The sequence below is a fragment of the Corvus hawaiiensis genome, chromosome 4 (genome assembly GCF_020740725.1).
Source record: "Corvus hawaiiensis isolate bCorHaw1 chromosome 4, bCorHaw1.pri.cur, whole genome shotgun sequence".
Classification (NCBI taxonomy): Eukaryota; Metazoa; Chordata; class Aves; order Passeriformes; family Corvidae; genus Corvus; species Corvus hawaiiensis.
Window position 1 is genome coordinate 29,258,086 of NC_063216.1, and position 22,567 is coordinate 29,280,652.

At 46.5% G+C, this 22,567-nt stretch overlaps 1 protein-coding gene across 5 annotated transcripts in view; it reads left to right on the forward strand.

The window, feature by feature from the left end:
* CACNA1I (calcium voltage-gated channel subunit alpha1 I) overlaps positions 1-22,567 on the forward strand; it is a 165,266-nt gene that overhangs the window by 124,797 nt on the left and 17,902 nt on the right. For all 5 annotated transcript variants that reach the window (XM_048301758.1, XM_048301759.1, XM_048301756.1 and 2 more), the window contains 16 exons: positions 6,129-6,280; positions 6,883-7,068; positions 7,760-7,877; positions 8,363-8,518; positions 8,971-9,061; positions 11,004-11,206; positions 12,347-12,763; positions 13,644-13,744; positions 14,795-14,918; positions 15,768-15,836; positions 16,712-16,896; positions 17,233-17,359; positions 18,438-18,563; positions 19,028-19,117; positions 19,536-19,728; positions 20,815-20,966. In XM_048301758.1, coding sequence (XP_048157715.1) covers positions 6,129-6,280; positions 6,883-7,068; positions 7,760-7,877; positions 8,363-8,518; positions 8,971-9,061; positions 11,004-11,206; positions 12,347-12,763; positions 13,644-13,744; positions 14,795-14,918; positions 15,768-15,836; positions 16,712-16,896; positions 17,233-17,359; positions 18,438-18,563; positions 19,028-19,117; positions 19,536-19,728; positions 20,815-20,966 — 2,490 coding nt within the window. The remainder of the gene's footprint in view (positions 1-6,128; positions 6,281-6,882; positions 7,069-7,759; positions 7,878-8,362; positions 8,519-8,970; positions 9,062-11,003; positions 11,207-12,346; positions 12,764-13,643; positions 13,745-14,794; positions 14,919-15,767; positions 15,837-16,711; positions 16,897-17,232; positions 17,360-18,437; positions 18,564-19,027; positions 19,118-19,535; positions 19,729-20,814; positions 20,967-22,567) is intronic.

Consider the following 22,567-nt stretch of genomic DNA (forward strand, 5'->3'; position numbering starts at 1 on the left):
GTGAGATGGAGAGCAATTGTGTGCCCTTATTTTATAGCTGGGACACAGAGACTGTGTCTGCACTGTGATGTGCAGTGCCAGTGTCAGAGGGTATTAAGCCCACCCATAACCTTGCATGTGCACTGCTGGTTGGTGGCTCTGCTGCACTTTGCATTGAAAGAGTGCATGCTGTACATCCATGTCTCAGATCTATGCTGCCAGTCTGAATCTGACCAAGATTCACTCCTTGTGTCTGCCCAGATCACAAAATGAGATCGCTGCACTACTGAGATGCTGACTGTATTGAAGCTCTGGAGCCAAGGTGAAATCTAGTCTTGAACACAGTGTCAGGCAGCAAAGAGACAGGCAGTGAGCCCAGTTCAAGCAAGGCACTCCAATTTGTCCTGAGCTGTATCAGGATGAAGTTACCTTGAGACCTTGTGTATCTTAAATTCCCTGTTTGAGGCAACACAGTGTCTGAGCCAGTATTTGAAGCCTCAGATGTCTGGATCCCACCCACATATCAAGCTTTAAACCAATTTTCAAAGCCCAGCTAGTTTCTGATACAAGGCTGTGAAACCTTAATTTGATCCCAGAATTCAAAACTGCACTGGATGCTTCAGTACCAGAAAAAATACTGGCAGGAGCTCAGAGGAGAGGAGAATGAAGAAGATGCTGGAGGGGTTGACTCATGGAAATAGATAAAAAAGAGCAAAGCATTTATCTCATAGCAGAGAGATGACTAAGGGCTGGAGCCCAGGACAATTTGAAAACTGCCCACTGGTATTTTAAAGATGTGATCACCAAGCAGGGAGAGCCATTGTTCATCCTGGACACAGCGTGAATAATAGTTTGACAGAAGAATACTTGAGCTGGAGGTAGAGAATTCACTCTCATGTTCTGGCTATTGTATGTGCAGATTTAAGCCCTTCTAGGATTCCTCTGCTGTGTTTGTACAGCCTGCAGCAGACTGAGATCTGCCTCTGCAGCCTTGGCGTTTCTAGTAGCAGGTTCTTAATGACAGTCTTTAAAATTGTGCTATCACTTTTTATCCATGAGTAGCTAGGAAAAGCTTATGACCCTGCATGCTGTTTTTACCAGAAGAGATGTCAGCCAAAATGATCATAACTGAAAAATGTGGTGCAGCCTGTGTATTCAGAATGTGTACTGAATTCTGCTTTCCTGGCACAAGAAGACTAAAACATATTCAGACCATACCATGAATTTTGGATTCTTTTCAGTCAGCAGTTAACTCAGAAGCACACAGACATTTGTACCTCCCTTTGCTCTCCTTCAGTTTTTCCCAAACTGTGCCATCAGTACATCTCAGGCTGGTGCTTCATTGCCTACATTTTTCTCCTTCCTATTTTTTTTTCTTCTGCTGTCTTTCCTCTCAAAAGCACAATTTTTCACAGAACAAAATCCAGCAAAGCCCCTCTGCCCACCAAGATCTGTGATTTGCAGGGTGACACCATCCTTTGACTGAAGAAGCTTCTGTTGCTTCACCTGCTTTATCATATGGATGTCTTCCAACCCAGAGCTAATGCCTATAAGGACCTCAGGTTAAGGACTGCAGGAGTGAGGCACAAGTTTCAGGCTCACAAACACTGGAACTCTGGGGACAGAGCACATGCGTGTCACCTTCAGTTGCCCAGTCTTGACCAACAGACAGAAAAATATGAATTTAAACTGTTTGCTACAATTCAGGGGTTTAAAATTCATGGTGTTTTTCTTCCAGGAGACTGAACCTCAACAACTCAAGTAACTTTACTCATACTCAAATCACCTTAGAATTTGGCTTCATTTAGCTTATTCATCCAGTCCTTCGTCCTGTCCTGATTGTGTGGCCAAGGCAGTTTCCATCTGCATATATATTTCTTGTGAAGGAAATCAACTCATTTTAGGAGAAACTGCACTTCTTTGCGTCATTTTAAATCCGTGATCTTATAACAAGGTATCATTTGTAAATAGCTATGTTTATTCAAATCCATCAGTGTGCAATATACCATGTAATAGTCTCGATATTAGGCCTTCAGATATTGCTGAGACATTGCATAAGCCAAACCCCATCATTTCAAGCTTTGTCCTTCTTGAAATAGTTTTTGCAGTTCTTCAGATCTGCCTCTATTTGGAAGTGTCTATTTTTAAAATTCAGTGTAGAAAATATTAGATTCTTGTGGCTGTCCAGAAGAATCCTTTTAAGAGGCTTACTTTTTTCTTAATATTCACAGTGGATCTGGTGCTGCTGACTTTTCTCCCTTATTCAGCACGAGGATGAAAAGCTTGTCCCAGCTGAATGTCCCAGACTGCCTTTCTCATCATGTATTTCTTGAATGGCCTGTTGGACTCAAGTTTCTCTGCCATTAGCAGCCATGTTAGACAACTGCTGAGTAACTTGGTTTATCTTCTGCAGTATCTGCTGGATATCCTTCATACATCATATCAATTCTTTATGAGGTCTGTCTGTATGGATCAGATGATGATCCCCTGTTTCCTAACTAGACGCACCCTGTGGATCAGTACGTTCATATCTTTTAGCCTGTGTGATTTCACTTTATACCAGCATTTATTGCATTCACAAGTTCATATTTTACAGTTATTGCTTCTCTTTTTACTATTTGCTCCTTGTCAGAAACATTCAGCAAATGTCCAAGCCAGCTCATCATACTGACATTTAGTAAGGATGGAACAGTCTCCCTGGAGTGGTAGATGAAACCACACTACTTCAGCCTTGTAGAACTGGAGTATAACAATCATGAAATCCTGTCCTGATTGTGGGGTGGTGATTAAACTTAAGTAAAAGCTAGTTAGTGTGTTCCATAGCTGATTTCAATGGCTCTTCTAATTATTGTCAAGCGACTTTGAAATTGTGTGTAAAAATAGACAGGCTGGAGAGAGCTCTTCATGGAATACTTCTTTTTCATGTTCTCATCACAGAGGCAGTGATGTGCAGGTTTGGTAGGGCTGGTCTGCATAGGTCACATCAATTACTCTTCAGTTTCTAGACAGTTGCAAATTTACTCCTGGTTAGGAGAAGCTTTTCCTGCAGGGGCTTCATGGTGATCTTAACCTTTCCTATGGTGTAGGAGTTTCTGTCTGCTGCCAGATAATGGACTAATTATATTTTCAGTCAAATCTGGCAAAAGAGCTCCAAGGTTAGTAAGAAATTGGAAGGGAGAAAAAAGCTGAGCTGCTGCCCTCTATTGCCCCAGTTCCAGTTTCTGATCACGGGACAGGAGTTCTGAAGTAAATCTGAATCGTATCTTTTACTCTCAGTATTTGATCTACATTGTTAGAGACGAAGGACTTTATTCCACAAAGATGTGAATTAGATCGTTTCATGGATTGGGAAAGAGATCCATACACAGGATAGGTTAACTGTTCTGATTAAAACACTGGTTCTGGGCATGCCTCGCCCCCTGGGATCTCTGCCCCTTCAAGCCATCCTCCTTACCCCAATACTCAGCTCCCACAATTATGTTCAATTTTCACTTCTAGTGTGATGGGTAAATCTGTCTGTCCTGTCTTGGCAATGGGCACAGACTGCTTCTGGGGAGATTTCTGGTGTTCCTTTCGTTTTCTTGGACTAAAGTAGCCTTGAGTTCAGTTCTTTCCTTGGGGATGCTTTAACTTACAGTTTCTAGGTAAACCTGGGAGGAGGAAGGGTTTAGATGATGAATGCCTGAATGCTGTCTGTGGGAGCCTGGGGAGACCTCACAACTGCAGGGTGACACATCCACTGTGTTGGAGAGCCCGTGTGTCGGTAGGAAGAAAAGGAGAGAATCACTTTTCCCCTGTTTGCTTGTCCTTTTCATCAGGTTCACACTTCCCTGGCCAGAGAAGAGTCCCCTGCACCAGCCCTGTCCCAGCCACCCGCCTCATCCATTGTCACTCACAGCCACTCTGCCCCAGGAGCAAGGGCATTGCCACACAGGACACAACCCCTGGTGAACTCCACCCTGCAGCTGATGGTTCTTTGCACTCTGTCAAACTACCTGGATCTCCAGAAATGGCTGCAATGCTGGATCTGCCTTAGTGCCTCTCCATCTGGCTGCTCTTTATCACCCCTTTTTTTCCTGAGTTAATTTCTTTTGTGTTGCTCTTCTTTTCCCAGCATTTACTTCGTTACTACACTGTCTAAAACAACTCTTTCATTCTCTACTTATTGTGGCTGCTAGTGAGTTTATTTTAATTTTTTTTCAGCTTTGTTTTTTGATTTCTCTTTTTCTGCTTTTATCTCTGCCCATTTCTTTCTTTCTCTGCCTAGACTTTCCTGTCCCTCTCTCTAGGAAAGATGCTTTACTGGGGCTGATGGATGGTCCATTAGAAACAGATTAACAGGTGAGGCTTGACTAGAGAAACAGATGTCAAGGAGGGAAGGAGTGACAGAAGAACAGGTGACTTTTTCCACAAGCAAGATGCAAGTATGGGGTTTTAAACATCAGTTGCTCCCTACAAGAGCACAGGAGAGAACGTATGGAAAGCAGGGAGGAGGATAATCCACCATCATAACCTGTTGCTTTTTTACATTGCTTATTTTCACTAACATAATGATTCGATTCAGACTGAAATTGGCATCTCAGTTTGACATACAGCCCTCACGTTCTCAGCAACTGTCATTACTGCTGGGTCTCGGTGAAGTGATCTTCATCTCTCCCTTCCCACATGCACTTGCTCATTCCTTCTCTCTCATCTCTTATTTCCCCTCCTTTCTCCATCGTTTTCAGGGTGGTTTTGCTATTCAGATGTAACTATGGATGGAAATTGATCCATCTCCACTTTTTTCATTTTAAAGACACGGACTATTTTAATAAAAAGCTACAATGAGGAGTGCAAGAAATTAACAAAGGGCATGGGAAGCCAAAGACGTGAGGAGCAGTTTCCAGTTCATTTGTTCACCTGGGAGGATCTTAGCCCCTGGGGGCCTCAGAGCAGGGGTTAAAGCAGCCCCCAGCTTCAGGCAGAGAGCCAGAACCAGAACTGCATTCCTCCTTCTCTTCCCTTTCCACCAGCTGTATAAGTAACAGGCATGGCCAATGCAAAGGCTGCCCTTCAGCAAAGCAGCAATTTTGCAGACCATGGGGAGAGACTATGACTTCCCTTCCTGGTGGGCACTAATATTGATTTAATGGTAAAAGTATTGGCTCTGACTTGCAGGGACTCATTTTTCATTTTCGCAGTGCCAGGAATGTCTGTCCTCTCTTGCTCTCTACAACAGGCTTTTGCAGTTTTCTTGTTCCCATCCATTTTATGTGCTGCTTAAAAGAGTGGCTTGGTGGCCAGGCATAGCCCAGAGCAAGGCAAAGGAAGATGTAACCTCTTTATTTTTCAACAGTCATCTTGTGTTGTCCTTGGATTGTTCACCTTGTGCACTTGCCTTTCTCCTCTTGCTGTCCATTTTTCTCTCTTCTTCACCCTGTCCTGCTCTCCCTGTCCCTTACAGGTAGGTTTTAGCAGTGTGGTCCTCCTTGCCGTTGTCTTGTCTAGTTTGATATTTGCTTGGGTAATTATTGAGACCACTCTGAGGATAGGGGCATAAGACTGATGGAGCAAGACCAGGAAACTAATGCATACCAAGGGTTTTGTGGGGAAAGGGGGAGAGAAAAAGGGGGAAGTGAAAAAATAAAGGGGAAAGAGTCAAATGAGTGCAGTGACGGTTAGAGGAGGATGGGGAATTGTTTTCCTGTCATTTAACTGTTTTCAAAATTTCAGGGAAAAAAAAAAGTGCCAGCTACCTGTGGAAACTTCAGAGGAAGAAATTCTTGAAGGAAGAGGTTGACTGCAAATCAGCCAATTTTGCTCTCCTTCAAAAAATGCTCAAGTTCTTTGCACAAAATAAAGCAGCCTTTATCCAGGGGAATGGGATATGGAGGGGAATGTAGAAGAGGCTTGGTCACCCTTGGCTGTGTGAATGACTGTGAGGCTCCTGATTGCCTCTAATAAATAAAATTGTTAGGGATATAATCTATGATGAAGGTAGAAAATCTGCAAAGGAATTGGAGTGCAGGTGCTGCTATCCAGTTCCACTCTAATCTCACCCATGGATGTTTGCAACTCCCTACAAACCCTGTTCCCTCGGAAGAGTAATTTATTTCCCATAATTTCAGGGCTCTTTCAGTTCTGACTCTCTGAATTTGCATTCTCTCTAGCCAGAGGAATTGACCAACATCTTGGAGATCAGCAATGTTGTCTTTACAAGCATGTTTGCCCTGGAGATGATCCTGAAACTTGCTGCTTTTGGTCTCTTTGATTACCTTCGCAACCCCTACAACATCTTTGACAGTATCATCGTCATCATCAGGTGACAAGGGCCTTGGGGATCAACTGAAATACATGTAGGAAAGAGTACCACAGAGCTTGCACACTTTTTCAAAAAGGGTTTAGCAGCTGTACTGAGAGGAGCTGAGCTCATGCACAAGGCCAAGGATTGGGGGACCAAGATATCTTTTCCCAATACTCGGTGTTGGTGCTACGCAAGCCACACAACATTTCTGTCCCTCAGTTCTCTCCTCTGCAAAGTGGAGGCAATTGCAACTGCCTTGTTAAGTTCACAACACGTATTAGCTGTGAAATACTTTGAAAATGCACAAATTGAAGATGTTACAAAGGTTTAAAGTGTGATAAAGGAACTTACCTTGCTGGAATTAAATGCTGCAATCCTTTCTTCATTCCTGCCACATGCACTGCCACGTTCATGTTCTTAAGGCATAAATGCAGCTTTCAACACATAAGGGCAAGCCTATGGTACATACTTCTGTCTTGCTCAGACAGGTTTTCTCTCTCACCCCTTTGTACTGCCAATGCCAAGGTGAAGACTTAGCATTGTCATTCCTTGTTTTCTTCTGTTTCTTCACTTGTCTTTTGTTTTGTCTCTTGTACTTCCTGTGCCTCTCTGGACCACAGCATCTGGGAGATCATTGGCCAGGCAGACGGGGGCCTCTCTGTGCTGAGGACGTTCCGACTCCTCCGGGTGCTGAAGCTGGTGCGTTTCATGCCTGCGCTGCGCCGCCAGCTTGTGGTGCTGATGAAGACTATGGATAACGTAGCCACCTTCTGCATGCTCCTGATGCTCTTCATCTTCATATTCAGGTGAGGAGGCAGTCAGCTCACAGTGTTCTGGAGTGGCGCTGCGTGGGTCATGGGGCAGCAGCTTCAGAGCATGACTGCATAACTCATGTTGCCCATTGTTCTAGGCCAAGGCAGCACTGACAAACATTTATTTGTTCATAAGGGCTGAAATTACTCCTGCATTAAATTGGATTCAGCAGCTGAAGATTTGGCCTGGATGGGGTGGTGAGATACTGCCAGCAAATGCAAACATTGAGCATAACGTCCCATTGCAGGATAGATGAAGTCTCCTGGTAATCAATACTGGCTACAGGAGCAGTTCAGCCTGGAGGCTGACTCTGGCAGAAGGGCAGCAGGAAGCAACCAAGAAAGGTTGTCTGTGCATGCCATGGATACCCTGATAGCAAGATGAAGAAATAAGAGAGTAAAAAAGGACAATAGAGAGAACAGATCTGAATGACAGGTTGGAGGGAATATATGAGCTGAGTCAGCACAGATGGAAAGCAAATTTTTTGGTGACCCACAGGGTTGCAATATGTAATTCCTTCTACACAAAGAATAATTCTACACAGATAGGTCCCAGTGGTCAGACTGTGTTCTTGTACCCCTTGCTGCTGTGATGTTGCATTAGATTTTCAGGAGAAGAGAATTACTCTGACGAGTTCATTGTGGAGGCAGAGATATTTATATTTGACATCATCTTGTTCCAAAGCATCCTGGGAATGCATATCTTTGGTTGCAAGTTCAGCCTCAGGACAGACACAGGAGACACAGTTCCTGACCGAAAGAATTTTGACTCCCTGCTCTGGGCCATCGTCACCGTCTTCCAGGTGAGCCCACTTGCTCTTTATGGGTGGGCCAGGGCAAAGTGAAGACAATCAGGAGATGTTTTTTCCTCACTGAGGAGCACTGCACTGACTCCTGACAGCACAAAAGGCTGTGTAAAAGACTTTTGTGTGATGTTTGGAGGAAGAACAATTGAATATTGGAACCAAACAACTGGTGTATATCTCAAACAGGGGAGCTCCTTCCTTCCTAGGGGACGGTGTGCAAAGGTCTCTCCTGTTGTGGCAACTCCCAAGTTTAACACTCTCCCCTCAGCACATAACTGCCCTAATGGTTGCTCCTGTTTCTTCTTGCTCAGCTAAGGTTTTTGGTGCAGTGCCACAGCTGGGCAGTGACAGTGGGTGCGTGGTTATGGGGAAGTTCAGAGGCCTGGTCTGGTCCTGATGTGTATTCTTTGACTGTCCTTTTCTGGGAATCCCCTTCGTGTTCTTCCTTCACATTTATCTGACTTCCTCTTCCTCTCTCACAGATCCTAACCCAGGAGGACTGGAATGTTGTTCTCTATAATGGCATGGCCTCCACCTCGCCGTGGGCTTCCCTCTACTTTGTGGCTCTCATGACATTTGGCAATTATGTACTCTTCAATCTGCTGGTGGCCATTCTTGTGGAAGGGTTTCAGGCTGAGGTGAGTTGCCACCAAGGCTTCATCAGGAGGAGGAACAGAGGTGCTAAAAAAGGGATCCTTTGTGACACTTGAGGATACTGGACTGGAGGACTTACAAAGTATCACCCCTCACTCATGAAATGACCCTTGTTAGAGTAGTCTTCAATTAAACAAAAGAAAAATCCCCAGAGTTAATCCTTGCAAGGATGTTAAGCCATGCAAGGCTCACTGGAAGGGGATTCACAATTTCTGTTCTGTGTAACACAACAGAACCTACCTTAGGGTGAGTCCTTTACCCATCCAAAAGCAGCAATGCAGTGTATCAGCCATCCGAAATCACGCAAGACTCTTTCCAGTGATCGCACTGGATGCCTAACTGCCAAGGACAATTTTGCAGTTGTTCTAGAAAGGAAAGACAAAAACAAATGGTCTTTTCTGTTTGAGTTCCCAACTTCTATATTTATGTGTTCCAGGGTGATGCCAACCGGTCATACTCAGATGAAGATCAGAGTTCTTCAAACATGGAGGAGTTTGATCAGTTCCAAGAGGTCCAGGAAGGCTCAGGTACAGTAACTCAGTCTTATTTGCTTGTGTCCTACTGCTGTTTGGTGAGAAATCTAAAAGCAGATTCTGCAGAAAATTCACTCGCACCTCCGAGAACTTGCCAGTTTTTATTTTGAACTTTATGCCAGTTTGTGGTGTTATTTGTGGAAAAACAGAGATATGTTGGCATCCTGAGGAATGTGGTAGTTAAGTGGAACAGTTCTTGAATGGCCTCCAGAACAGCAACTGGAAGTGAGAAGTGAGACTGTCTCTGCTTATCTTCAGGGTAACCATTTCAGGAAAACTGTGCCCAAATCTGAAACCCACATTTGGAGAGGGGATACCAAGACGGTAAAAAGGACTCAGGCAAATTTGGAAGCCTTGCCTCATAGTGAGAGACTAATGAAGCTTAGAGAAATCAGGAAAGTTACTTGATCACTCTCTCTGTAGTTGTAGACCATAAGGAGGGATTTGTGATGGTAGATAGCTCTTTAATTGAGCAGAGAAAAGCATAATGAGATTGTAGAGGTTGGAAGCTCAAGCTAGACAAATTCAGGCTGAAAAAAAGCCATATATTTTCAAGGAAAGATAATTAACAGTGGGAACAACCTGAATACGAACTGCCTAGTAAGGTCTCCATCCCTTGAAGTCTTCCCTCAAAGACTGAAAGTCTTTCTACAAGAGGCATTATATTTCAAACAGGACTTGGTGGCAGGGAGCAGCAGGAGTAGCTTACTCTGCAATGGATGGTGAGCCAGGAGTTAAAAGGGGAGAGAGAGCCAGGCAGGAGGGCAGGGGCCACACTGCACATTCTTGCACAAGGTGAGCAGAGAAGGTCCACTGGCACTAGTGAGGGTCTGCCAATGGTTCAGTGATTTCCAGGCAAGCCTACAGTGGTGAGGAAGGTCTGAGGTCAAGCCAAGAAGTCCAGTCAGCAAGACAAGATCAGTATCAGCAAGGTGCAAGGACAGGCACAAGCATACTCACAGCACAATTCAGACAAGCACCACAGGCACATTTCTGAGTGTAAATGCAGCTCCCACAGCAGGGAGCAGTGGTTCCAGTTATTGGCTCACAGTTTTTTCCTGCAACTTATCTCTTTTCAAAGCAGACCTATCCTGAGTTACATGGCTGCACCATATCAGAGCTTATGCTGAATGTAGGCAGTCAAACCTCTGAGATGGCAGAGGAGGAAGAGGTTACAGAGGTGTTGGTGCTCTCATGGCTGTCTGTCATGCAGACATGGATAGGTGACCTTCATTATGCAATAAGTCAAAAAAAAATTATTGCTCTAGTCCTTTCAGGCATTATAATCCAACACCCTGTCCTCTCCATGCATCTCAAAAAATGCTGATGGTCATCTACAGGACCTAACATTTCCCTCAAAAGTGTCCCTGATCTTAAAGGCCAATGATCAGTCATTTGGAGAAGTGCAGTGTAGTAGCATAGACTGGGATGCAGTTTGTGTATGCAGTATGGTTGCAGGAGTTTTAAGGTGACCTCAGTACATGGATGGTTGGGGCTATCCCTACATCTTAGTCCCTTGCTCAGTGTTTTAGCCTAACTGCTTTAAGTAGCCAATCTGAGAGCTGGTGGAATTTGTTCAGGCCTGAAGATGCTTCTGTCTGCTCTTGGCATGCAGAAGCACACTCTCGTCTTCCGTTCGGCTTTGTGCTCTGCCTGTCAGAGGCTGCTTGGCCACCACTCTGCTTGTCTGTCTGTCCCCAAGGAGAGATGTGGTCGGTTTTGGAGACTGAGGAAATGACTTTAAAGCCTTCCCAGCTTGCACTGCCTTTGTCACCACACCCTAAATCAGAGGAATTGATGTTGATTGATTCTAAAGGGATAATAATCTGTTAGCTGCTGTTAAAATGTTAAACTGCTAAGGCATCAAAGCATCACTGGCTAGTGAGGAACCCACCTTCTTCTTTCCTCATTCTTCTTTCTGCATCTTTCCACTCAGATCCCAAGCTCTGTGCAATTCCTGTGACCCCTAATGGGCACTTGGACCCATCCTTGCCCTCTTCTAACCCACCAGTGGCTGCTGGGGGGGTCACCAACTCTTCACACAACTCACTGCAGCTTGACCAGATCCGTGTGGCTGTTGGCTCCCGGAAGAGCAGTGTGATGTCCCTGGGGAGAATGACCTATGACCAGCGGTCCTTGGTGAGTGAGGGAGTATAAATGTGTGCCATACCCTTCTTTTGAAGGCCAAGCACTTTGTTGGCTTTCTGCCATTACCTGGGGATTTCTGGGAAGAATTGCCCTGCTGCTGTAGGCTTCTAACACAACTGCATTGCCCGTCTTTAGAATCCAGATCAGTTCACATTATTTTTCTAAACTTCCAGATTTTTGAAGTCTATTTCCAGGTTAGTTATCTATATTCCTTTGAGTGTGGGAGAGGGAGAACACCAAGAAGACAGTCTCCCTCTTACAGTGGAACACATTTTTCTTCTTGCCTTTTCCGTGTTTTCCTAGAGTAAAGGACACAAAATGATGCCTTAAGAACATAGGAACATCTAGGTGATGCCAGAACCAACTCCCATTACAGTTGGGTTTTGTATCAGAGCTTTTCTAACAGTGAAAAACTTGTCTTTGAGCTCCCCATAGCAGATTCTGCTGCCCTATAGCACTTCCCCAAGCACTGCAGGTTTTCTAACCAGTGCATCTCTGACCTGTCCAACTTGTAACATCAGCTCCTGGGCTTTCTACCCACTGGCATACACAGCTCTGGGGAGTACCTCAGTGCTTAAAGGGCTCATGCTCCTGTTATTTCCAAACAGGGAGTGCTAGCAGCCACATACTACATGATAACTTGCTGATGGGGTTGGACTAGACTGTGACCAACAAGCCTGTTTTTCTCATTTCTCCCTTTTATGAAGACTGTACTCAAAGATGGTGTGTCAGATGATCCATCACCGTGTACCTTGTGTTATCCTGAACCCCAGGGCAGTGTAAAAAGCTGCCAATCAGATTTTTTGAGAGCTTTACTCTTGCTCTGTGCTGGTGTAAGTAACAATATCAGGCACCTGGCCTTTGGCTTTATTACTTACCTTCCCTGAAAGTGCTTTGCACGCAGATGGTGCTATAAAGTAATCACAGCCAACACCATTGCTAACTCATTATCAATTTGTTGTCAGATTTACAGAGATTGCTGCTAAATTCCCACCATGCAACTTGCTTGACATCTGATAAATGGCAGCCTTCTGGCTTAGGGGCCCAGGGAGAAGTCTGTGATCTGAGAGAGGATCACATGCTCCCTCCTTGTGCCCAGAGTCACTGAGTCCCCATCCCACTCCCTTACAGTCCAGCTCCCGCAGTTCCCACTATGGTGCCTGGAGCCGCAGCGGAGCCTGGGGAAGCCGTCGCTCCAGCTGGAACAGCCTGGCCCGGGGACACAGCCTGAAACACAAACCTCCCTCAGCTGAGCATGAGTCCCTCCTGTCTGGGGAAATGCACAAGGCAGCAGATGGGGAGCCGGATGGGACAGGAAGGGTGTTTCATCACCGCCGGACACTCTCTCTGGATAACAAAGGCTCCTGTGACCTGCTGGAGTTGGCCTCGGTCCCTTCTGGACACAGAGTGACCCATAGGCTGGGAGCACCGCCTGGGGCCAGTGAGCATCAGGACTGCAATGGCAAAATGCCCAGTATTGTCAAGGAGATCTTCCCAAAGATGAACAACCACAAAGAAGGGGGAGAGGATGATGAAGAAATAGATTATGTGAGTACTTGGTGGAGGAGCCTGGCGTTACATCACAGTGCTCTGGGAAATCCCAAATCCATCCTCAAATTTCAGTCTTCTTGCGTGTGTCTGGGAAAGCTTGCAAAGGTGCTTTAGGAAGGCTGGAGGACAGCACTGAATGCAGATAGGACCTTCAGGCACAGACAAGCTCACACCACATTGTCAGGCTGCCTGCAAGGCAGGTGGATGGTGGGAGGAAGGCGGATGTGAGACATACATGTGGTCATTCAGGGGCTGTTATTTCAGAGCAGTGCAGCCAGTGATTTCTGCAGGGTAGGAGAGGTCAGGCTGTGTAACAGTGAGTTTTGCATGGGAGACATCAGCAGACCAGAGCAGGAAGCACAGGCACCACAGGCAAGGCAAGTGGGTTTTGTGGTATCAGCCTGAGGGACAGCAATCTGTGAGCAGATCAGAGGGTGGAAAAAGTGGAGTGAGGGTCAGTAGAAAATTGAACAGACATATATGTCTGTATGAAATTCCCAGCTCAAGTGCCAACAGAAGGCTTTTTGTTCTGGCTTCTTGTTTAGCTGAGGTAGGGAGGACACATTGCCCTCATGTAACACAGTCCCTCTAAGACCTCTAAGGCATCATGGACAGCATCCTACTCTAAAAAGGACACCAGCAGTTTTGTTTGTCATGATTCAGGTAGGAAACCAGATGCCAAGAGGTAGACAATCCCTGGCAAAGCAGCTTCTACCTTCTTTTCCATTACTTGTTGCCTTTGAGTTGATTTTTCTCAGTCGGGGGATTAAAGAAAAGCAGGTAGTGGTGCGTTTGAGTCAGATGTGAAAGGAAGACTATCTCTCTCAGGCAAGTGGGAAGGTCACCAGTGGCAATTGCTTCTGCTGCATCCCTACAGAGCCTGTGCTTTCGCATCCGGAAGATGATGGAAGTCTACAAGCCAGACTGGTGTGAGTTACGGGAAGACTGGTCCATATATCTCTTCTCCCCACAGAACAGGTTTGTGCAGTTTTTGCCATGAGAGGGTTGAGAAGAGGGGGTAGATTTTGTTGCTCTGCTGGCCACATCCCCTGATGTTAGGTTGCAGTTTTAGCCTCACCAGCTGAGAATGTGTGTTTTCTCCTCCCTTGTCCCTTCTACACCCAAACAACATTTCTTTTCCTAGATTCTGGCAATGAAAGGAAAGTTGAGCATCCTAAATAGCTATTGTGATCTTCCCTCTCTTTGGAGCATCCCATTTTTATTTTCTGTAATCATAAATATTTATAGCAAAGCAGGGCAAGGAATACTAATGTTAGCACAAAGAGCATAAAGAATGTATTATTGATGACTCCATAATACTGATATTTCTTCCCCTGGTACCAGAATAGTGTCTTCATTTAATTTACAGTCCCAGTACCAACTTACCAGCAGTTATATCACGCATTTAGGGTAAAGTTAGAATTCTTCTTGCCTAAAAAAAGAGGAAAATTGGGTTGAATTCTTCATGTTAAAGAGATCTTCTCACCAGGAGAAAATGTCCATGTACCCCAGCCAACACTATTCTCATCCATGTATATTGCCCCTTGAAAAGAAAGTGTTTCATTATAGGTCACGAGGGAGAGCTTGTGTGACACCTATGTTAATCTACACAGTGTCTTTCAGAAGTGTGGTCCCCATGACTGCCAACCTACCTGCCTCTCCTGAGCTTTCAGCATCCAGCCTCTTCGCTGTGGGGTGGTACAAAGTGTGAGTTTGGGAGGAAAACTAGAATTCAGCCTCTTCACAAGGCAAGAGAGGAGCACAGAGTCATAGTGGTTAGGAAACCACTCTGGCACTGGGGAAATCAATGGAGGGTTCAGCTCATTGCTCTGCCCTTGCTCTGCTCCAGGCTCCCTGTGTGGCCATGTACCACCCTGGGCTATTGCCGTTTCAAAGGACATCAGTATCACAGATAGGAAAGCTGCTATATCAGAGCCCAGTTTTGGCCAGAATGCTTAATTCTGTGTCATCTTTGTTCCTAAATTTGCTCTGCCCAAGGCACAAGTGCCTACTGGAACTCTCTTGCAGGTTTCGCCTCCTCTGCCAAACCATCATTGCTCACAAGCTCTTTGACCACGTAGTGCTGGCCTTCATCTTCCTGAACTGCATCACGATTGCCCTGGAAAGACCCCAGATTGAACACAGAAGCACGGTGAGAACCATTACCTGTCACCCATTTTTTGGCACAACCTCTAACAGTGATTCTTAAGTGTTGCTGGTACTGGTATGATCTCTGGAAGAACTTGAGCTCAGACTCATCTATTCAAATACCTAAGTATTAGTAATTGACATAAATGTGTGCTTCCCCTGCAGGCTCTTGTAATAGGGCAACCCGCTTTATAATACAGAAAGCCCAGTTCCTTCTGTCTTGGGAAGTAAGAGTCTCCTCCAGGAACCTGCATATAAGAGATGAAAGGCAAAAGGGACAAGGACTGGGAGCTGAAACATAGAAGTAGCTTCCATGCTGTAGGAATGGCACATCATCATTCATGTATGCTGCTCTTGAGCTATCTTGGAGGAGGCTCAAGCTGGCAAGTGAAATTACTTTTCCTGCTTGTCTGCCTTAGCTGACGCCCAGACTCTGCTGCACTTGGACACGATCTGTGGTCTGTGCTCAGCAGTTCTTTGGGAAGGAGTCCCAGGTCAGTGCAGCAGGTCAGGCCTGAGCAGCATTGACAGAACAGGGCAGGGAGTGCCTTGGAACCAGATTTGCAGGATGCAAAAAAATCCCAGCCACTATGCTCTGGCAGAGCTGCGTAGGATCTTGTCCCAGCCAAGGTGTATGAGCTGAAAGCTGCCTAGCACTGACCTCTGCCAAGGACACCTCCCTTATTTCTTCAGCTTTCAGACTCTTCATAGGAATGCAAAAATATCAAGATCATCAGAGGGGCCTGACAGAGTAACAAGAAGTAGTCAAAATACATTTAAGGTCTTTCTCTGTTTTTTTTGGTTTTGGTTTTTTTTTTTGTTTTGTTTTGTTGTTTTTTTTTTTTTTTTCTAGGAAAGAATCTTTCTCACTGTGTCCAACTACATTTTCACAGCAATCTTTGTAGCTGAGATGACACTGAAGGTAAGTTACTGGAGGTGAACAACTCAGAGCCTTTTTCCAGTATCAAACACGGTTCATGTTTCATCAGCACCCTTTTAAAATCTGTTCATCTTTTTGGTGTGCCAGTCCTTCCCTCTACCTTTATAACGGCAGATATTGCCTGGGGTTGAGTCCTGTCCTGTCAGGCTTAGAGGAGATGTTTATCCTAGGCTTTAGATCCAGCTGGATCTTATTATTCATAAAGGATAGCTGGCATTCAAGTATGGATTTTGTAATGATGTCAAATGTCCATTCCCTTTCTCCTGGAGCAAGAATGGCAGACATTACAACAATATTAATGACATGCTCAAAGTTGAGATAATTATTCAGTAGATTTCAAAGTACTTTGCAACAATCAGAAAACCTTGGTATTCCCTTCTTGTGATTGGGAAAAAGTCCTAAACTGTGTGCTGGAAGTTAAACCCCTAAAATTCATATCTGAATTTTGACCGTGATTTGCAGGATGTTAAGATCTCCCCATGGCCACCAATTTCTGTAGTACCCACTGTTTTTGAGAACTGCTGGCAAACAAACTACCCCTTTAAGAGCCAGTGTATGGATTTTGGTGCCTGACTTTACCTCTCAGGTGATCTCTGAACTGGGAGACTTGCCCCAAGTCTCTGGTGTGGCAGGGAAAGGTTTCCTGTGTGTCCCCTACAGTGTCATGTTAGGGAGGCAGAAAACAGATGTTTTCCTTCACAGACATCCAGGTGAAAGGAGAAGATTATGAGATGACACTTCAGTGTCATGAGGAGTTGATAACTATTCCCCCTCCTCCCATTCTCTCCACAGTTGCCCTCTACCCGGTAACATGGAGAGGAGCTATTTCATCCCCTCCTCTCTCCCCTCTCTTCCAGGTGGTCTCTCTAGGCCTGTATTTTGGGGACCAGGCTTATCTCCGCAGCAGCTGGAACGTCTTGGATGGCTTCTTGGTCTTCGTGTCTCTCATTGACATTGTGGTTTCAGTGGCCTCTGCTGGCGGTGCCAAAATTCTGGGAGTGCTGCGAGTGCTCCGGTTGCTGCGCACCCTACGTCCCCTCCGGTCAGAACCCCACCAAGCCCTGCTCGCCCCCTTCTTCCCACTGGTTATCCCCAGGAAGGGTCCCAGAGTCAGATCCAGCTGGGCTAGGCAAAGTGTGGTCTTTGACAAGCAATAAGCCACAGGGAGGTCACCCTTAGCCATTTGGGTCCGATGCTGGAGGTACCTCATCAGACAACAAATCCATGGGAGACTAGGCTTTTTGATCACAGGGGAGTGATCTCCACTGAGGGGTCACTGCACAGGGAGAGAGGGGTCTGCTGCTGCTGAAAATGCTTTGCTTAGGCCAAATGCCCCTGCCCTGTCCCCCTGTCACCCTTCCCCTTCCTTCCCTTCCAGAGTCATCAGTCGAGCCCCTGGCCTGAAGCTGGTGGTGGAGACACTCATTTCTTCCCTCAAGCCCATAGGAAACATTGTCCTCATCTGCTGTGCTTTCTTCATCATCTTTGGCATCCTGGGTGTGCAGGTAGGTTGTTGCTGTCCATCAAACAGCCCTTGAGCCCCTACCCCTATTGCCATGGGCACCTGTACCCCCAGGTCCTGTAACAGACACAGGGAGCCAAGCAGAGCAGGAGAGACAGGGAAGCCAGTCAATTTTCTGTATTTGCCCTCTTCCACAAGTCATCTCCATTATCACACAGCCTTTGCCAAGCACAGACAGGTGCTCAGCAAGTGCAGGCATTGCTGGACATGAGACAGGAGTTAATGATCACACCTGGCAGCAGCTGCATGGGGGTTTGGGTCAGCGTTGTTGGGAGAGCCCAGGGCTGGCACAGCACAGGGCTCCCTGGACGCATCCATTTCACCCCACAAGGGAAAGCAGCTCAGCACCTGCTCATATGAACCCTGCCTCCAGCCAGCTCTCTTTCTCCCCCTCACTCTGAGCCCTAATTCCACCCACAAACTTCTTTAATTTTTTTATTTAATCCTTTTTATTTTTGGCTGTTGCATTGCAGAGGAGCAAGGGTGTGGGCGTTACTTCCATCTCAGGGAATGCGCTATACTTAGTTTGCTCTGATGCATCTGTACAAATGCACAATCCAGTACCTTCCATATGGGGAAAGGAGCCCTGGGCAGAAGAGTCACAGCAGTGCAGTGCAGCTTTGTGAAAAAATATATATGAGAAGAAGAGGATGTTTTTTTCTGGTCCTTTACCCTCAGATGAGATCTTCTTTTCCCATCAGCACTCTCAGTAACTGGGAAGCAGGGAGGGAAGATTACTCTAGGGGACTGATTAGAAGATACTTTTTCCCTTTGTACTCAGAAAGGCTGCCTTAAGGACTGTCAGACGGTGGGCTTACAGTCACTGCTGGCCAGGGGCAATGGAGGAGGCTGAAAAGCCAAGTGCGAGCTTACAAGGGTGGTCCTGGCTCCTTTGCAATGGTTGAAACTGTGCTCTACATTGTGTTGGTGGCGTCCCTGTCATGCTCTATGTGGCTTGCAGTCTTGCAGGCCATGCAGCATCTTGGCAGCTTCTGTACATCCCAGGGAGCATGGGGAACCCTGTGGGGAAAGGGGCTGATGGGGTCACTCCCCTCCTGCAGCTTTTCAAAGGCAAGTTCTACCACTGCCTGGGGGTCGACATCAGGAACATCACCAACCGGTCTGACTGCGTGGCAGCCAACTACAAGTGGGTGCACCACAAGTATAACTTCGACAACCTGGGACAGGTGAGTTTACCCACATCTCCTTCCTCTGACTGGAACCCATCAAAGGGATTGTCTCCTCCCCAGGGAATAGATGCAGTGCCTGGAAAGCCAATGCCTGGGCCAGAAGGAGCAGTTATTTGGCCTGGGTGTCCATGCAGAAGCTGTGTCACTAGTGGGTTGGTATCAGGATGACAGAGGATGAGGGGGAAGGAAAAGTGGTGGCAGCAGAGAGCTTGATTTTTCTCTTTTCTCCTGCCGTGAAGCAGATGTTCTTCAAAACCTCTCTCCTCTGGTGGATCTGGCTGTACATGGCTTCCTGTCACCCCCTCCCTGTCCTCCACAGGGGAAGGAGCAGGTTTTGATGTGTGCAGAGACACAGGAAGAGTATTTTGGTGCTGTGTGTGTTAGAGCATAAACCCACAATATTTTTTTTCCTGCCTGCCAGATGCACCTGCTCCACATCTGCTTTGCTTTATGTGTTGCAGGCTCTGATGTCCCTCTTTGTTCTGGCTTCCAAGGATGGCTGGGTGAATATTATGTATAATGGACTAGATGCTGTGGCTGTTGACCAGCAGGTACATGGACTTTTATGTGAAAGGACCTTTGTCATTTTCCTTGTGCTAGTAAGGCAGAAGTGTGCTTTAATGTCCTGCTTCAGATATCTCCCTCAAACCAAGAGTCCCTTCCAGGCCCTATCTGAATCCTTTGCTCACCTATTTGCAAGAGGTCAGGTCCATGGTCTTGTCTGGTCCATGCAGGGAGGTGTAGCTGTGGCTGTGCTGTGGGTGTCTGTGGTAGTGTCAGTGGGCCTTTATCAATTCGTAATGAAGAAGCAATAGTGCCATGTGTCTTTCTGGGCATGCTGGCTCCCTCCTGGCCCACACATGGTTATTTCAATACCTTGTAAAGCAGAAACTGTTGGGCTGCTGCCCACTGCATCCCTATTCCTCTACTGCTAAGGCAATCACTGCCTCTGTTCTCCTTTCACTCCAGCCAGTGACCAACAACAACCCCTGGATGCTCCTCTACTTCATTTCCTTTCTCCTCATCGTCAGCTTCTTTGTGCTCAACATGTTTGTGGGGGTGGTGGTGGAGAACTTCCACAAGTGCCGGCAGCACCAGGAGGCTGAGGAGGCGCGCCGGCGGGAGGAGAAGCGCCTGCGACGCTTGGAGAAGAAGCGAAGGAGTAAGGCACAGCCTAAGTGTTTGGTTGGTTCGTAGGCCAAGGTTTTCTGAGAAAAACCTTTTCCTCTTCTTTTTCTTTCCCAATGGGCTGGTCTCCAAAATCCATCGCTCGTGGCCGTGCTCTCAGCCTTCCTCCCCGCACCACTGCTGTGTCACCACACATGCCACTGGGGCGGTCTGAGGAAGAGGGGTGGCTGAGGAGGTCTGCTGGGACTCCAGGGAAGGCACTGGGGAGGGGTTTTAGCAACCCGTTCCTCAGGAGACAATGTACCAAAACCACCCCTGTGCACATGCTGACAGGCACTGTTGGCATGGGGCATGCACACACTGATAACACTTCCTGAGCTTGGGGTAGAGTCCCACCTGGGCTTCCTGCAGCTCAGCTGGTGGTTGAAGAAAGACCTGGACAGACCATTCTTTGTGTTTAAACCCAAATTTAAAGAAGAGGGGAAAAAAAAAAAGAGGAAGACCCCTGTGTTTTGTGTCTCAGTGCCCCCCGTGTTGCAGTGTCAATCCTTGGGATCCCAAACCTTCTGTGGTAAAGGAAACCCTCTATTCCTGGTGTTTCTGTCCTGTTTTGTGTTACCTTTAGATAAAAATTGCTAAAGCATACTTGCCCCTGGAAATCACCCCTACTACTCAGACTTCCATTCACAGCCTATGGGCATGCTTTCCCTTCCTCTGCTCCTGTTTTCCCCTTCTCTTCCATGACACCCCAGGGCCTCTTCTTGAACCATCTGCTCCCTTTTATCATAAGTGATCTTAATTTGTCAAGACATGCTGATTTAGCACCATTCCCACAAACACAGACTAACAGATTTTCTTTCTAGTATTCTGTTCTTTGTCTTTCTTCCTACATATTTTTCCCCACTTCTTCTTCTTTTTCTTCTCCCCCCCCCCCCCCGCCATGTCCTTTATCTTTACCTGTTCTTTTCTCTCTAGGTTTTTCTCTCTCCCAGCTTCATTCCATTTCCTTTCAACACCTATCACCAGCCTTATGCCTTCTCCCTCCTCAGTGTTTCTTACCCATTTCTCTCTTTGTTCTAATTTCTTCCTAACTCTGCCCATATCCCTCTTTCCACTGAAGAGGCGCAGCGTTTGCCGTACTATGCTACCTACTGCCACATACGCCTCCTTATTCATTCGGTCTGCACCAGCCACTATCTGGACATCTTCATCACTTTCATCATCTGCCTCAACGTGGTCACTATGTCCTTGGAGCACTACAACCAACCTGTGGTGAGTGAGATTATGGAGATAAGTCCTGCCTCTAGACATTGTTATTTTGGTACAGCTCTCTGGTGACCACTGCCCACCAGCATAAGTAGGACACTTGAGTGTCTCTAAAAACAACTGTTAAAGTTTTGTAGGAGTTAGTTTTGTAGTAGGCAAATTTGTGTGAAGAGTTTTATGTGTATCCAGAAAGGTAGTTCCTACTCAGACACTTGTTATCCATTAAAATCTTTAGAGAGAAGGTATCTGAGCAAGAGTCAAGCCCCTAGAAAGCACGGTGCAATTAAGTCTCTGTGCTTTATATGAGTAAGTGGATATGTGGGTCACCCAAATTTAGCTTCCTGCTCTGCTTTTTATGTTCCCCTGGATCCTAATAGGAGTCATGGAAGCAGCAGTGTCCTGGGAGCTTCGGGCTTTGAATCAGATTTCTGAATGTCAGCCCTATTCCCCTGCCATATGGCCTCAGCTGAGAGAACCAGGGTGGCCAGTGGTATGTCATGGGATGGGCCATCTTTACCAAGCCACCTTTTCTTCATAACAGAAGCTGCAGGGCCAAAGTGCTGAGCAGAGCCTCTCTCAGCTGCAGGGTGTGATTCCAAATACAGCACCCTGGAGGCCAAATAAGTTTTACACTTTGCTTGGGTATAGACCATGTACCTCTCAGTGTTCCTGGCAAAGCTGTAGATGCCTTTGGTGGGAAAAATGTATGCTGCACAGATCAAAGGAGACTTTTGCCTCCATATGTAGACAAAGCATTCATCATGACTTCTGCCCAGTGGCGTTTCAGTTCTCTCTTCAGAAGACCCTTGGTTTAGGTGACAATGCTGGTGTCTGAACAGATTGTCTGAGGTAGCTCAGGCTTTGATCAGGAGCTGAATCTGTCTGTCCTCTTTCAAATCTACTGCTGGGCTCCTCTGTTTCTTGCCCACCTTGCCCAGCTGCCCAGCTTTCATCTTGCCCTAGATGATGCCCAGCTTTAGGTTTCAGGAACTCTCAACCTTTATCTGTTGTCGTCCTCACATCAGATCTTTGTTCCTCAACAAGTCACTTCTCTTCCTTACTCTTCAGCTCCTTTCCTTGGAACACAGCTCCAGCCAAGCCAGCCTGCTCTGTTAAATAATCTTCTCAAAGCACTTCAAGCCCTTCCAGCACAAAATGCCACCAAAAGCTGCCCACTGCTCACACTGGTCCTTGGTGGTGGCGAAGGGGCAGCACGTAAAAGAGCCAGAAGCCAAACAGCTCAGAGGTGGGATGTGCTGGCCCCAGACCAAGGCACAGCAGGGTTTCCTCCTGTCAGTGATGGCCCGAATCCACAACCAGAATAACCTCTGTGCTTCACTCCTGGTTGACAGCTATGCCAGTGCCATTAACAAGGTGTCATTCAGGTGGCACAGGCTACTGGCAGAAGAAAAGCCTGATGGCATTTTGTGGATTCTCTTGCAATAGCCTCCTCCTTCTGATTATGCTAAACAGTACTGGAAAAGGAGCTGGAACTGATCCTGAGAAGAACATGGGGCAGAGGGGCTGGCTGGTGGTTGCCCTTAGTAGGCAACCTCTACATTCAAGTAGGTCAGAAGCATGGGGCAGCTTCCCCACCCCACAATGAA